The following is a 15,187-nucleotide window of genomic DNA, read 5'->3' on the forward strand; positions in this document are numbered from 1 at the left end:
GCACGAGCAGGACCACGTATCTATGTCACATGATGCTCGTGCGCGAACCTCTGTGCGCAAACATCTAGATATCCCCCTTTTCCTCTGTATAGAGGAAAGATAAGAGTAATAAAACTAGAAATATATTACTCTTACCTTATCTACTTTATACACTATGCACACTGTACACTACTCTTACTCTTACTACTTAAGTGCTTATACTATAAGCAGCTAGCTGTTAGAGCCTATTTAACACTAATTAGTAGTTAATTTAATTAACTATAAATTAGTAAAAGTAATAATAAAGTACTTATACTTTATAAAGTACTTTATTTTATTACTTATCTTTTAGAAAAAGTAATAGTAGAGTACTTACACTTTATAAAGTACTTTATTTAGTTACTTATTTTTTAAAATAGCAGATTAATTCTTTGCATTATATAGCAAGCTCTGCTACTGTATAAAGTAAAAAAGAGATAGTGTAAGACGCACACTAAAGTTACTAAAGCTGCACAACCTAGTAGCTAGATAATAGTACATTAATCCTTTACATTATACAGCAAGCTCTACTACTATATAAAGTAAGAAAGAGATAGTGTAAGGCGCACACTAAAGCTATTAAAGCTGCACAACCTAGCAGCTAGATAACAGTAGTACCTGTATAATTTACTAAAAAAGTAATTAACTATACTATTATAATAAAATTCTATTAGCAACTAACAACTTTATGTAATAATAAGAAGAATAAGAAATAATTCTTATTATATAAATAACTTATAAAGGACATAAAGATATTAGAGGTAACACTATAAAATAAAACTAGCTTAAAGTACTAAAATAATAAGATTAATATATTAAAGGCTTTAACAAGCTTATAGACTTAATTATACATAAGTTATATAAGTACTAATTTACATATAATAACTTAGAAAAGTCCTACTTTTCTAAGTATATATATAAAAGATTTTAAAGAATAGACACTATAAGACTTCTTAGCACTTAGCTACATATTTAAAAAAAAGCTTATATAAGTGCTAAAAAACAAAAGAATTACACTATAGCTAGGCACTAAAAGTACTTAAGCCTAGAAGCTGTATAATATAGCATAAAAGAAAGTAATTACACTAAAAAGGCTTTATATATAACTTTTATTACTATATAAAGCTTTGCATAGAAGCAGACTAAACATAATGCTGCTATTAACACTAAATATACTAGCATTACCTACTCCTACACCTTAGCTAGCACTACACTAATTACTGTACAAACAATACATGCCACTCTACCTAACGCCTGCTCCACACCCTTAATTGTACACACTACTGCCTGCAGTAGTGTATGCACTACTAATACTACCTGCATAATCTATACTACATTACAGCCTGTATAAACTTCTACTCTAAAAGAAAACTGCTAAAGAAAAACTCTTAGTAGACAAGATTATATAATTTTAAAAAGCATAAAAAAAAATAATAACTATATAAGTTAACTATATAACATTTTTATAAATAAAATAAAAATCTTTATTAATTTATATTAATAGCTAAATATCTAGAAAACTTAGTACATAAACATCTTTCTAGATATTCTAGAAGGTTAGGTAAATATGCACTATATGCATAATATAGGCTCTAGAAATAACTAGAAGCATTTATATAATACTTTAAGCATTATAATAAAAGATTTTGCGCAAAAAAAAGAGAAAAAACTATAGAAAGTAAAGTTCTATGTAAAAAGTAAGACTATTCTAGCAGAAAAGTAGCCTATTAAGTTTAATAGTAAAAGAATTAAGCTTATACATAACATAGTAGTTCTTACTTAGAAGGGATAAGTAAGCTACCTTTATATAATTAACTTAAAGAATAAAGATGCTGTATAATAATATGTTAAGTAATATATAAAAAAGGTATACATTATATTTATGTGTTAACTAGAGATAGCATTTAACCTATTTATTACTGCACAAACTATAGACTCTTTACATAATAACATTAACACACTTAACGCATAAATCTAATAGTAGATAGATAATAGTAAGCATAGTCTTACCTTTTTACTATTACAGCTTAATTATGTAAAGCTGTTTATCTTTATAAATAAATTATTTACTAATAATAAAGACCTTAGCTTATAGCTAGAATTTTTAATTATATTAAGTAATAAAAACTATATAGAGTAAAGCAACTACTTTAAAATACTAGGTAACATTATACACTAGAATTTTACTAAGTGTAAAAAAGTAACTAGAAGTGTCCTTACTAGTAAACTATATAAAATAGTTAAAAAGTTTAATAATATAATTACACTTAGTACAACTTTATAGTAAATTATATAAACACTTAAACTGCTACTAATTTTAGTAGTAATTTATATAGATTTAAGGTTTCTATATAATTACTTTATTAAGCTAGGCACTACTAGTAAAAAGTAACTTATAATTAACATTATGTTACTTTATAAATTATATAAAAAAAAAAATTACTAAAATAAAGTAAATTAATAGTAAAAACAACTTAGTAAATGTATATATAAAGAAAACACTAAACTAGGCTTTTTAATTATTAGTCCTAACTAACTGCCTCTTTGTTTAGATAGAAGCATCTGTAGACTAGCTAGACTTTATGCGCAAAGATGCTCTAAACTAACTAGACTAATAACACTTTTATATAAAGCTTATTTTTTTTATTTTTTTTATTATACACACTTATTTTTCTTATTATAAAATTAGAAAAGAAAAATATGTAAAAAAAATAGTCTATTTATCTAGTATATAGAAAAAGAAAAAGCTACTACCCTTTATATATAGTAGTTATAATGCAGACTATAGCTCTACTATACACATAAAGTGTAGGCATTAGCCTAGAAGTTAGCTAATATATAATACTTAATAAAAAAAAAGGCACTAGTAGTGCTACTATAATAATAAGTATATAAAGTTACTAGAACTTAACTATAACTTTAAACTAAAACTACATAGAAGTATTTTTTATAATGTACAACCTTTGCTGCTTACAGCTGTAGATTAGTGCTAGTAGGCAAAACAATATTAATATTATAAAATAGTAAAGCTACTATATACTACTTTTTAGCCTATTTATAATTAGCATTTTATATAAGAAAAAAGCAAAAAAGCTAAAAAATTTATATATTTATACTAAGACACTAAATAAACTACTAATTAGCAGCAGAACTAGTTAAAAGAGTAACATAAATGCGCCCTAGGCTGCTAGACTACACAAGGATGTTAAAGACGCCTACACTAACAGCGCTAGAGGTAGAGAAGGAAGGCTAGAGAGACATCTCTCTCTCTCTCTCTCTCTCTATGTGTGTGTGTGTGTGTGTGTGTGTGTGTGTGCAGGCAGGAGTATCTGTTACTGTTAGCACTGCATAAAAAAAAAAAGAGCTAGAGAATAGTATAGTAAAGCTTAAAAAGTAAAAAATAAAAAAAAAAAAGTAAAAAAAAAAAAAGACCTTATTATATACACTTTTCTACACACTTGCTTATGCAAAGATTTTACACTATTCTAGTATAAAACTTTATATAAAATAGTTTATACACTACTAAATTACTTATAAAGTAAGTGTATAAAGGCTAGATAATAATAGCTTAAAATACTTTACACTATTTATAAAGCTATTTATATAGTGTAACTAGCTTATTTTAACATACAGCATTACTAAGGCAAGTCTTAATAAATAAAGTAAAGTAAAGGCAGAACATAATTAGATAGACCTATATAAATAAAAGAAAAGTAATGTGTATAAAAAGTAACTTTTTAGATAAAAAGAAAAGTTGCTAGTGTTTATACACAGCAGCAGCGTTATAATCTAGATATAAGCAATTATATATAAGTAGAACTATGTATCTATGTTACATAATACTTGTGTGTAAACCTCTGTGCGCAAACATCTAAATATCCCTTTTTTCCTCTATATAAAAAAAAGATAAGAGTAATAGAACTAAAAACATATTACCCTTACTATACCTACTTTATACACTGTGCACACTGTACACCACTCTTACTCTTGCTACTTAAGTGCTTATACTATAAGCAGCTAGCTGTCGGAGCCTATTTAACAATAATATTATATAAGTATACATCTAATTAACAGATAAGCTTATGTGTACACTATATATAAAGCTACTAAAAAAGATACGCTAAAGCTTTCTACTAAATATAATACTCTAGGTTGTATAACCCTTATATAGAGCTGCTAAATTAGGACTATATTAGGTTAAAACATACTATAACTACTATAAAAAAAAGCTGCGCATGCATATCTTTTTATATAACCCCTACTTTTTAATTACTAATAAAAAAAAGCATACTTTTAGTATTACTAGCTTATAAATAGATAATACTTTAAGCATTATAATAAAAAATTTTATATAAAAAGAAAAAAAAACTATAAAAAGTAAAGTTTTATATAAAAAGTAAAACTATTTTAGTAAAGAAGTAGCTTATTAAGTTTAATAGTAAAAGAATTAAACTTACACATAATATAATAGTTTTTACTTAAAAGAAATAAGTAAGCTACTTTTATATAATTAACGTACTTTATAGGCGAGTTGCTTACACACCTAAGTTGCTTACTTTTACTAAGACCCTACTAAACTACTCTTTTTACACTAATGCATTCCCTACAACACTACTTAGATGTACTAAAAGAATGTTAGATATAGCTTACACTCTAAGCTTTTAAATAAAACATAAAACTCTTAAAAAAATGTGCTGTAGCTATATATAAAGTTTTATAAAAGATAATAAATAACTACAGCGCTAGACAACCTTTATAAGCTAATTCTATAGCTAAATTATAAAGGCTAGGCAATAAAAAAAAGCAGGTAATTATTAAGACTATACTTAAGCTATATGCGCAAGGAATTTCCCCTTAGATAGCATTTATAGCTAATATAGCTAATTCTTTGCGCGCTAAGCGTAATCTAGGCTATGTTTGTATAAACTAGCCTAGTACGTTTGTAAAGCGTTATTTAGAGCTTAAAGTAATGTTTAAGCGTAAGTACAACTATAAGAGAGCCTTTTACAAAAGTCCTAGGGTAATTTAGGGCAGGTTTAGCCTTATAGAGAATATTAAAGCTAAGTATAGCATCTAGAATAATAACACATACAACTTTAGCAAGATAGGGTTTATAATTAGCTAGATATCTTTTAACTATACTTGCGCTTAAAACTTTACTTTAAGCTCTAAATAACACTTTACAAACGTACTAGGCTAGTTTATGTAAACATAGCCTAGATTACGCTTAGCGCGCAAAGAATTAGCTATATTAGCTATAAATGCTATTTAAGAGGAAATTCCTTGCGCATATAGCTTAAGTATAGTTTTAATAATTACCTGCTTCTTTTTATTACCTAGCCTTTATAATTTAGCTGTAGAATTAGCTTATAAAGGTTATCTAGCGCTATAGTTATTTATTATTTTTTATAAGACTTTATATATAGCTATAGCACATTTCTTTAAAAGTTTTATGTCTTATTTAAAAGCTTAGAGTGTAAGCTATATCTAACATTCTTTTAGCATGTCTAAGTAGTGTTGTAGGGAATGCATTAGTATAGAAAGAGTAGTTTAGTAAGGTCTTAGCAAAAGTAAGCAACTTAGGTGTGTAAGCAACTTGCCTATAAAGTACATTAACTTAAAAAATAAAAATGCTGTATAATAATATATTAAGTAATGTATAAAAGAAGTATACATTATATCTATGTGTTAACTAAAGGCAGCATTTAACTTATTTATTACTATATAAACTATAAACCTTTTACATAATAATATTAACACACTTAACATATAAATTTAATAGTAGATAGATAATAGTAAGTATAGTCTTACTTTCCTACTATTATAGCTTAATAGTGCAAAGCTGTTTATCTTTATAAATAGATTATTTACTAATAATAAAAACTTTAGTTTATAGCTAAAATTTTTAATTATATTAAGTAATAAAAACTATATAAAGTAAAGTAACTACTTTAAAATACTAGGTAACATTATACACTAAAATTCTACTAAGTATAAAAAAGTAACTAGAAGTGTCTTTACTAGTAAACTATATAAAATAGTTAAAAAGTTTAATAATATAATTACTTTTAGTACAACTTTATAGTAAATTATATAAATACTTAAACTACTACTAATTCTAGTAATAATTTATATAGATTTAAAGTTTTTATATAATTACTTAGTTAAGCTAGGCACTACTAGTAAAATGTAACTTATAATTAATATTATGTTACTTTATAAATTATATAAAAAAAGAGAAATTACTAAAATAAAGTAAATTAATAGTAAAAATAACTTAGTAAATATATATATAAAAAAACACTAAATTAAGCTTTTTAATTATTAGTTCTAACTAACTACCTTTTTATGTAGATAAAAGCATCTATAGACTAGCTAAATTTTATATATAAAGATGCTTTAGACTAACTAAACTAATAACACTTTTATATAAAGCTTATCTTATTTTTTTTTTATTATACGCACTTATTTTTTTTATTATAAGATTAGAAAAAAAAGATATATAAAAAAGATAGTTTATTTATTTAGTATATAAAAAAAAAAAAAGCTACTACCTTTTACATATAGTAGTTATAATGTAGACTATAGCTCTACTATATGTATAAAGTGTAAGCATTAGCCTAGAAGTTAGCTAGCATGTAACACTTAATAAAAAAAAAGCACTAGTAGTGCTACTATAATAATAAGTATATAAAGTTACTAGAACTTAACTATAACTTTAGACTAAAACTATATAAAAGTACCTTTTATAACACACAACCTTTACTACTTATAGCTGTAGATTAGTGCTAGTAAGTAAAATAATATTAATATTGTCTGTACGCAGCAGCAGCGTCGCGGCCTGGATACAAGCGATCGCGCACGAGCAGGATCACGTATCTATGTCACATGATGCTTGTGCGCGAACCTCTGTGCACAAACATCTAGATATCCCCCTTTTCCTCTGTACAGAGGAAAGACAAGAGTAATAGAACTAGAAACATGTTGCCCTCACCTTACCTACCTTGTACGCTGTGCACACTGTACACCACTCTTACTCTTGCTACTTAAGTGCTTATACTATAAGCAGCTAGCTGTCAGAGCCTATTTAACAAATATTATAAAATAGTAAAGCTACTACATGCTGCTTTTTAGCCTATTTATAATTAGTATTTTATATAAAAAAAAAGTAAAAAAGCTAAAAAAATTTATATATTTATACTAAAATGCTAAATAAACTACTAATTAGTAGTAGAACTAGTTAAAAAAGTAATATAAATGCGCCCTAGGCTGCTAGACTACATAAGGATGTTAAAAACGCCCGCACTAACAGCGCTAGTAGTAGAGGAGGAAGGCTAGAGAGACATCTCTCTGTGTCTGTGTATGTGTGTGTGTGTGTGTGTGTGTGTGCAGGCAGGAGTATCTGTTACTATTAGCACTATATAAAAAGAGAAAAGAGCTAGGGAATTATATAGTAAAGCTTAAAAAGTAAAGAATAAAAAAAAAAAGTAAAAAAAAAAAAAAAATTTATTATATAACATACTTTATAGGCAAGTTGCTTACACACTTAAGTTACTTACTTTTACTAAGACCTTACTAAACTACTTTTTCTATACTAATGCATTCCCTACAACACTACTTAGATGTGCTAAAAGAATGTTAGATACAGCTTACACTTTAAGCTTTTAAATAAAACATAAAACTCTTAAAGAAATGTGCTATAGCTATATGTAAAGTCTTATAAAAAATAATAAATAACTATAGTATTAGATAACTTTTATAAGCTAATTCTACAGCTAAATTATAAAGGCTAAGTAATAAAAAGAAGTAGGTAATTATTAAAACTATACTTAAGCTATATGCATAAGGAATTTCCTCTTAAATAGCATTTATAGCTAATATAGCTAATTCTTTGCGCGCTAAGCGTAATCTAGGCTATGTTTGCATAAACTAGCCTAGTATATTTGTAAAGCGTTATTTAGAGCTTAAAGTAACATTTAAGTATAAGTATAACTATAAAAGAGCCTTCTATAAGAGTCCTAGGGTAATTTAGAGCAGGTTTAGCCTTGTAGAGAATATTAAAGCTAAGTATAGCATCTAGGATAATAACATATACAACTTTAGTAAGATAGAGTTTATAATTAGCTAGATATCTTTTAACTATACTTATACTTAAAACTTTACTTTAAGCTTTAAATAACACTTTATAAACGTACTAGGCTAGTTTATGCAAACATAGCCTAGATTACGCTTAGCGCGCAAAGAATTAGCTATATTAGCTATAAATGCTATCTAAGGGGAAATTCCTTATGCATATAGCTTAAGTATAGTCTTAATAATTACCTACTCTTTTTTATTACCTAGCCTTTATAATTTAGCTGTAGAATTAGCTTATAAAAGTTGTCTAGCGCTATAGTTATTTATTATTTTTTATAAAACTTTATATATAGCTATAGCACATTTTTTTAAGAGTTTTATGTTTTATTTAAAAGCTTAAAGTGTAAGCTATATCTAACATTCTTTTAGCATGTCTAAGTAGTGTTGTGGGGAATGCATTAGTGTAGAAAGAGTAGTTTAGTAGGGTCTTAGCAAAAGTAAGCAACTTAGGTGTGTAAGCAACTCGCCTATAAAATACGTTACACCTTTTTACACACCTGCCTACATAAAGATTTTACACTATTCTAGCATAAAACTCTATATAAAATAGCTTATATACTACTAAATTACTTATAAAGTAAGCGCATAAAAGCTAGATAATAATAGCCTAAAATACTTTATATTATTTATAAAGCTATTTATATAGTGTAACTAGCTTATTTTAATATATAGCATTACTAAGGCAAGTTTTAATAAATAAAGTAAAGTAAAGGTAAAATATAATTAAATAGACCTATATAAATTAAAAAAAAGTAATATGTATAAAAAGTAACTTTTTAGATAAAAAAAAAAAGTTACTAGTATTTATATATAGTAGCAGTGTTATAGTCTAGATATAAAAAATTATGCATAAGCAAAACTATATATCTATGTTATATAATACTTATGTGTAAACCTTTATATGTAAACATCTAGATATCCTCTTTTTTCTTTATATAAAGAAAAGATAAAAGTAATAAAACTAGAAACATGTTACTTTTACTTTACCTACTTTATACGCTGTGCACACTGTACACTACTCTTACTCTTGCTACTTAAGTGCTTATACTATAAGCAGCTAGCTGTCGGAGCCTATTCAACACACTCACCTATTTTTACCTTGTAATATATCTTTCTAAAATGCATGTTAATTATGTTATTCTTATTCTAAACATGTTAAAAATTTGTTACAATTAAATTAAGATGCCTACTTTTCAAAGAAGCTTAGCGCAACAGAGTTAGCAAATAAAGCTGCTATATGCCTTGTAGGCTTCTGAGAATACATTTAGGTAAGCTAGACAATATTATTAGAGACGACTTGCGCTTAGTAGAAGTTGTTTAGACATGTTTACAGGATAATAGTAAAAGGTAATGATACAATTAGTTAGGTAAGGAAATATAAATTTTTGTTATTAGAATTAACTTTAGTGTGGTTCACTTATCTAATAGTTAGCTAAGGTAATAGTATAGTAGGGTTACATGCAACTACTTATTATTACCTTATGCGGAATATGACAAGGGTGATTTCAGATTCAAATTTGCGCCCTACTGTCAAATTTTATAATTCTAGGAAGTGGCTTAATAGATCATCTCTGTACTAATTACGTTCCACGTTACGTGATAACATACATACTGTGTTACTTGGATGACTGACTTGTCCAGATGAGCGTTAGTATGAGCAGGACGAATGCATGCAGTACGCCGAATCGTGTGTATTTTGAACAGAGCTAGAACAGGTATGTGTACTAGCATCCTTAGATATTCTCCAGGCATAAATTTGCCAATACAACCACTGAAAATCCAACCCAGAGGATATCCCCAAAACGCCATGCGTGCAAAATACATCCATTCCCATCCTACTCCAAACTAAAGTTTCCGAATACATATACAGAATTCTTGCAAAATCCCATCCGATTCATCCTATCGCTTCAGCATATACCCCAAATCCGGCAACCCGTTCACAATCGTCCGAACGATCTCGTCTTCCTCCGCCTTCCGTCTTTGCGCAGAATTTGAAGCTCCAGTCAAGGGAAGCTTGGGGGGCGGTGTTACGGGTTGGGGTAGGGGACGTGTGAAAGGTGCTGATGGAATATTGGGTATGGGAGGGGCAGATTCGAAGATGGAGAAGGGGTCGGAAGGGTCGAGTGCGCGGGGCCCTGTGAGGGTGACAGTGGTGGTGGGAAGTGTGGATTCGAAGAGCGAGAAGTCGGCCTCAGAGAAGGGGTCGGAGGGTAGGTGTTCGTTTGGTGGGGGAGGAGGTGGAGGTGGCGGTGGTGTGGAGGCCACGGGGCTAGGTGGGGTCTCTAGGTTCATAGGCGGAGGTACGGAAGACTCGAAATCAGAGAAGCCGTCAGACTCACTAGTGTAGAAATTAGGCGGGGCTGGTTTCTGATATTCCAGTTCTTCCGATTTGGATGATGCTCTTGGCCTTGCACGGGTCTTTTCAGGTGTAGAGTTAGCAGACTTCGATACCGGTTTCAATAGCTGAGGTCCGATAGGCCCAATTTCCGTCGTCTGTGGGGGAAGGCCCTGGAAACCGAATCTTGCTGACGTTGGGGAGACTGTGCTCTTAAGCCGGACAATTGGTGACGCGTGGCGGGAACTCGGAGGTTGGGAGGGAGATGGCCTGGTAGCTTTCGGTGTAGTGGATGGGGTTGATGTGGATTCTGGGGGGTTTCCTGCCGGTTCGTTTTCTGGGAGAGGAGGCGGAATCGAGGTTGCAGGAGATTCCACCATTTCACCCCAGTCATCTTCATCGTCTGTAGCGACAGGTGCCAACTTTGACTTATTCTCTAAATGATCGATATCGTGCAAAGACACCGCATCCATGGATGGTTTCGGATTGCGGAAGGAGACTGCAGGCTGTTCTGTCACGACCCGGGTACCCGGAATTGGTGTATCTCCTATTAAGATGCTGGAGGCTTGGCCCGCAGGCAAGGGAGGCTTAGGTGCATTCGTCTTCGTCGCAGCAAAAGGAAACGAGGTGGCTGTTCTCCTATGATATGGTTGTTGCGGGCCTCGATTAGTGAGATCTACCGACACTGAACGCACTTCATGTCCTTGAGCTCTCGCCTCGGGGATGCGTTTCGACGCAAAGGGCGAGGACGTTGAGCGAACGCTCGGATTCCGCTGCTGTGAAGGGTCTTGTGAAGCCGAAGGAGTAGAGCTCCAACTGAATGATGCTGCGGGCACATTGGTTGAAAAGGGTTGCACAACCTGCTTAGTCGGTCGAATTGGAGATGTGGTAGGTATAGAAGACTTCTTGTATGGATGAATGCTAGTCATGTTGGGAGTAGGCGAGGGGCGATGATCCCAGTTGAATCCAGCACCCCCGGCCTGTCCACGGCCTGAGATCAGGTCCTCGGAGGCCCATCTCCCCACAATTTTAGTAACTTCAGATCGAATATGTGAGGTTTCCCAAGTCACTCGCACGTAGTTGTCATCGTCGTTGCCGCTGTTGAACTCCCGCATTGTCTGTTTCCGGGTCAGTCGATACCACGCTTTGCGGGCGGACGTTGTTGATATGGGATCGTCGGGGGTGGTTGGCAACTCCTCTCTGGGCTTTGGAGGCGGAAACAGCTGGGCTACTAGGAACAGCTCGGAATCAGGGGCTATAAATGCGGGCGTTTCTATAACCGCCCGCTTAGGCAAGGTATCCTGCAGAGAATCTCGAACGTGCCCCAGGTAAGCCTGTTTGGGAATCTCACTTGAGTCTCGTGATGGTATCTCATCCTTCCATGGGGGCTCGTTGTTCTCATGATGATCGTCCTCAAACTCTCCAAAGTCATCATCCTCGGAGCTTCCATTTGCAGAGGATCCAAGCACCGGACAACACGCATCGGGCTCTTTCGCTTTTTCCTCGTAGTCTTCGGGTATAAATGTCCGACGCTCATCTTCGAAGGATGTTCGCGGTGACTCAACTGGAGCGTCTGTCTGGCTGACGTCGGACGGCGAGGTGGAAGGTCTCGTGGAAAGATCGTCATCGACTTTTGGAACGCCTGGAAAGTCATGTGAGGACAGGTCAGGGATATCGTCTGGTTGGATGGTTGTTGCTGAGTCGGATGCCTCTGATACTATGTTCTCCTGCTCCTCTGCCAGGCTTCCCCACCCCCCATCATCCATTCCATCCCTCCGTACTACTTCGAGGGGCTCATCGTGCTCAGAACTGCCCCACTGTGCATCATCTATGAATCCACCCAGAAGCACGGCGCCCGTGGGGAGCGGCAGCGGTGTCTTTATCTCGTCCTTCTGCGGAGATGTTGTGTCGCCATTATCGGCCCAAGGGTCGCCCCAGTGATCCATCGTCGGGGCTGTAAATCGAGCGTCATAGTGGGTATGCTCAGAGAAGCATCCTCACTCACCAGCGGATGTCGCGCTCAAGTCGATAAGAGAAGGAACAATCGAGTGCTGGGTGCACTTGACGCCCGTCGGGGGGGTAGAGCCAGTGAGCCCGTTCACGTCGGAGGCGGAGGTGACCGCCAAGCCCGGGCCGTCTTTGTTTCCGCTCATCTCGAACGTGGAATGTCGGAAGGCTGCAAGCTTGATCTTGGAGCCCTACTCGCACTCGGGGTCTTAACCGCTCGTCATTCTTTGTTCTTGCACTCTGAGCAGAAAACATAGTTCCAAAATCGTATGGGGATTTTTGAAGTTGGACTGAAACTGCTCAGTGGACCAGGACAGAGGTAATTAAGGACAAATGTCCATACTCTATTTGTGCTCCCCTAATTCTAGCGTAGAGGTTTAAATAGAGAATCTAACCTACTCGCGTAGCTTAGTACACATGTTCCACGTGAAAGCATGCTGGAGTGTGAGCAGGTTTGCCAGCGCCATGCACTAGCCATTTTCGGCTAGATCCTTGGAACGATTCCCCATCCGCAGCAGTAACAGCTGCACTCAGCCTGAACCTCAACAGCAGTTTCTTCTCTCCGCCTTATGGCAGCCTTTCTGCTTCCTCCCGGCATTACCAGTGATAAGATATTCGATAGTGAAGGTGGAGATCTGGTCGAGCTGATTGAAGTGTCGAGCGATAATTCTTACCTTCGACGAACTGCCGTTACCGACAGGCTTTGTCAAGATTACATCGAAAAGGATTTCGATGTGAGTAGCAGAAGCTTCTTCATATCTACATGTCTAAATTGTCTAGGTTCACAGCACTACCTCGCATGCTACCACAAATCCCACATCGGAACACTTGAAGCTATTGTGAGTCTGCTTGATCCGTGCTCCCTAGCCGCAATGTATTGAAGATAGGTGGTAGCTTCTCCATTCGGCAAGGAAAATATGACGGTGCGATGGTCCCAATACCGATCTCCTCCAACATGTTCAAGAGGATTGCGCCATATGCCCGGATTCCTAGGATTTACCTGGAGTCACTCGCCCGCAAAACCGCAATCCAGATTCAATCGACACCACAACTTCCTCCTGACTTTTTGAAATGGTCGCCTGAGATGATCGGTGAAGCGTATCTAAGTCAGTCTCTTATATTGTCATGTGTGCCTTCCGCTAAGTTGGCAAGGCTTTATCATTCAACCCACCCCTGCACAGAACCGTGCATGCATCGGCTGCTCCTTCACATATCACTTCAAGAGCCGCCACATGTACGCTTTCATGCATGGCCTCAATAGCCCCAGTATTGAGGAATTCGTTAGAGAGCTCCAGGATATAGGAATAGCCGAGACATATTTCCTCATACCTAGCCTCATCATACATCGCAATCTTGAGCACTGTTTGAGCTCCTTGAATATCTGGCACGATGCAATATACGATTTTGAGAAGATTCTCGGGGTTAGAACTGATCACCGCCATTCTGCAGACCCCAAGATGATTGATTTCACGAGAATATCTCAACAGTTGAATGACGCTACCACTAACATGGCGTTCTTCGCTTGGCAATTTAAGAGCAATGAGAGATTACTAGAATTCTTAGACTCGATAGCAAGGAAGTACGAGAACCTAGCTGTAAAAAATGGATATTCGGCAAAGGAGGCCGAATCCACGAAAAACATCCTTCTAGAGACCCATGAATATATTCGCGTCTGGAATGCAGGGCTTGCAGATCGAGTTGATTACTTATCGAAGAGGGCACAAGCACTTGTGCAGACGGTGAGATTCTCAACCGAAGCTTTGCTAAATTTGTTTGACGAGGACTGGACTAGGTCTACAGCAGTATCGCGCAACGAGACTCTGCCAACAGTCTCAGCCTCGCGACAACGAGCACCAAGCTCGCTGAAACATCGCAGGGTGTCGCGATAGCCACATCGCGTGACAGCGCAGTGATGCGAATCATCGCTGCCATTACCATCTTCTTTCTTCCTGCAACATTCACTGCAGTGAGTACAATACCAGAAATCACGACGCGACGCTGGAAACTTGCAATCTTTCATCACTACTGACCACTACCTAGACTTTCTTCAGTACATCATTCTTCGACTTCCACGTTGGCCGTAGCCAGCCAGTATACTCCTGGTGGCTTTGGCTATATTTCCTTGTTACTCTGATATTGACTGCTATAACCATGGTTGGCACATGGGCGCTGTGGAAGAACAAGGAGAACGAGATCGCGAGGCAGTTTCCCAAAACCAAGGGTTGAACGATTCATAACTCTGCTCTAGAACTTTCCGCCTTCGCCTAGTTCAAAGGGAATTCCAGCAAGCTTCTCCTTGGAATGGTGACCATGTGGGTAGTAGTGAAGTTGTAGCTTGCCCCTGGTTTATTAGGCGTTTGTGATCTGCCTTGGCGGTAATAGACCTACTACCGATTTCTCTTTAATTGTTTCCAAATTGCAGCTGGCGCTTGATTGAATCATTAGCGCAGGCTGACTTTACGACAATTGGGGTTCTTTCAAGCCGCATGTTTTTCTTGGGTTTTCAGTCAAACCGGGCAAGCAAGTGTCTGATGACTTCGTTTATCGCTAGATTGTTGTCATTTGACTTGGTCATGGGGACCTACTAGAATGAGTGAATTGAAGTCGTTCTTCACAGGCATCCCCTATTTAAGGCGACCGCAAGCCCGCTTTTTCTAACCTTCATATCGACAGAGTAGGCAACTATCATCG

The 15,187-nt window shown here is 35.0% G+C and overlaps 2 protein-coding genes across 2 annotated transcripts; one reads left to right on the plus strand and one right to left on the minus strand.

The window, feature by feature from the left end:
• Nucleotides 1-9,893: 9,893 nt before the first annotated feature.
• Nucleotides 9,894-12,974, minus strand: BDR25DRAFT_396358 (uncharacterized protein; the record flags this gene model as incomplete). The annotated part of the gene is made up of 4 exons (XM_033698427.1): nucleotides 9,894-12,443; nucleotides 12,495-12,642; nucleotides 12,698-12,795; nucleotides 12,923-12,974. The coding sequence occupies 4 exons, from the start codon at nucleotides 12,972-12,974 to the stop codon at nucleotides 10,054-10,056; spliced, it is 2,688 nt and encodes an 895-aa protein (XP_033541990.1). The 3' UTR covers nucleotides 9,894-10,053.
• A 73-nt stretch (nucleotides 12,975-13,047) lies between these two features.
• On the plus strand, nucleotides 13,048-15,029 carry BDR25DRAFT_346261 (uncharacterized protein). Its single transcript, XM_033694127.1, has 6 exons — nucleotides 13,048-13,230; nucleotides 13,277-13,335; nucleotides 13,391-13,602; nucleotides 13,649-14,235; nucleotides 14,289-14,462; nucleotides 14,537-15,029. Exons 1-6 carry the CDS (start codon nucleotides 13,066-13,068, stop codon nucleotides 14,720-14,722), a joined length of 1,383 nt encoding a protein of 460 aa, XP_033541991.1. The 5' UTR covers nucleotides 13,048-13,065; the 3' UTR covers nucleotides 14,723-15,029.
• The last annotated feature ends 158 nt before the right edge of the window (nucleotides 15,030-15,187 follow it).

This window comes from Lindgomyces ingoldianus (genome assembly GCF_010093535.1).
Source record: "Lindgomyces ingoldianus strain ATCC 200398 unplaced genomic scaffold BDR25scaffold_40, whole genome shotgun sequence".
Taxonomy (NCBI): Eukaryota; Fungi; Ascomycota; class Dothideomycetes; order Pleosporales; family Lindgomycetaceae; genus Lindgomyces; species Lindgomyces ingoldianus.

Bases quoted from the DNA above. Each gene is read 5' to 3' on its own strand.
- BDR25DRAFT_346261 (XM_033694127.1), top strand. From the start codon at position 13,066: ATGGCAGCCTTTCTGCTTCCTCCCGGCATTACCAGTGATAAGATATTC. The intron at 14,236-14,288 runs GTGAGATTCTCA...GGACTGGACTAG, and splicing joins CACAAGCACTTGTGCAGACG to GTCTACAGCAGTATCGCGCA. The intron at 14,463-14,536 runs GTGAGTACAATA...ACCACTACCTAG, and splicing joins TTCCTGCAACATTCACTGCA to ACTTTCTTCAGTACATCATT.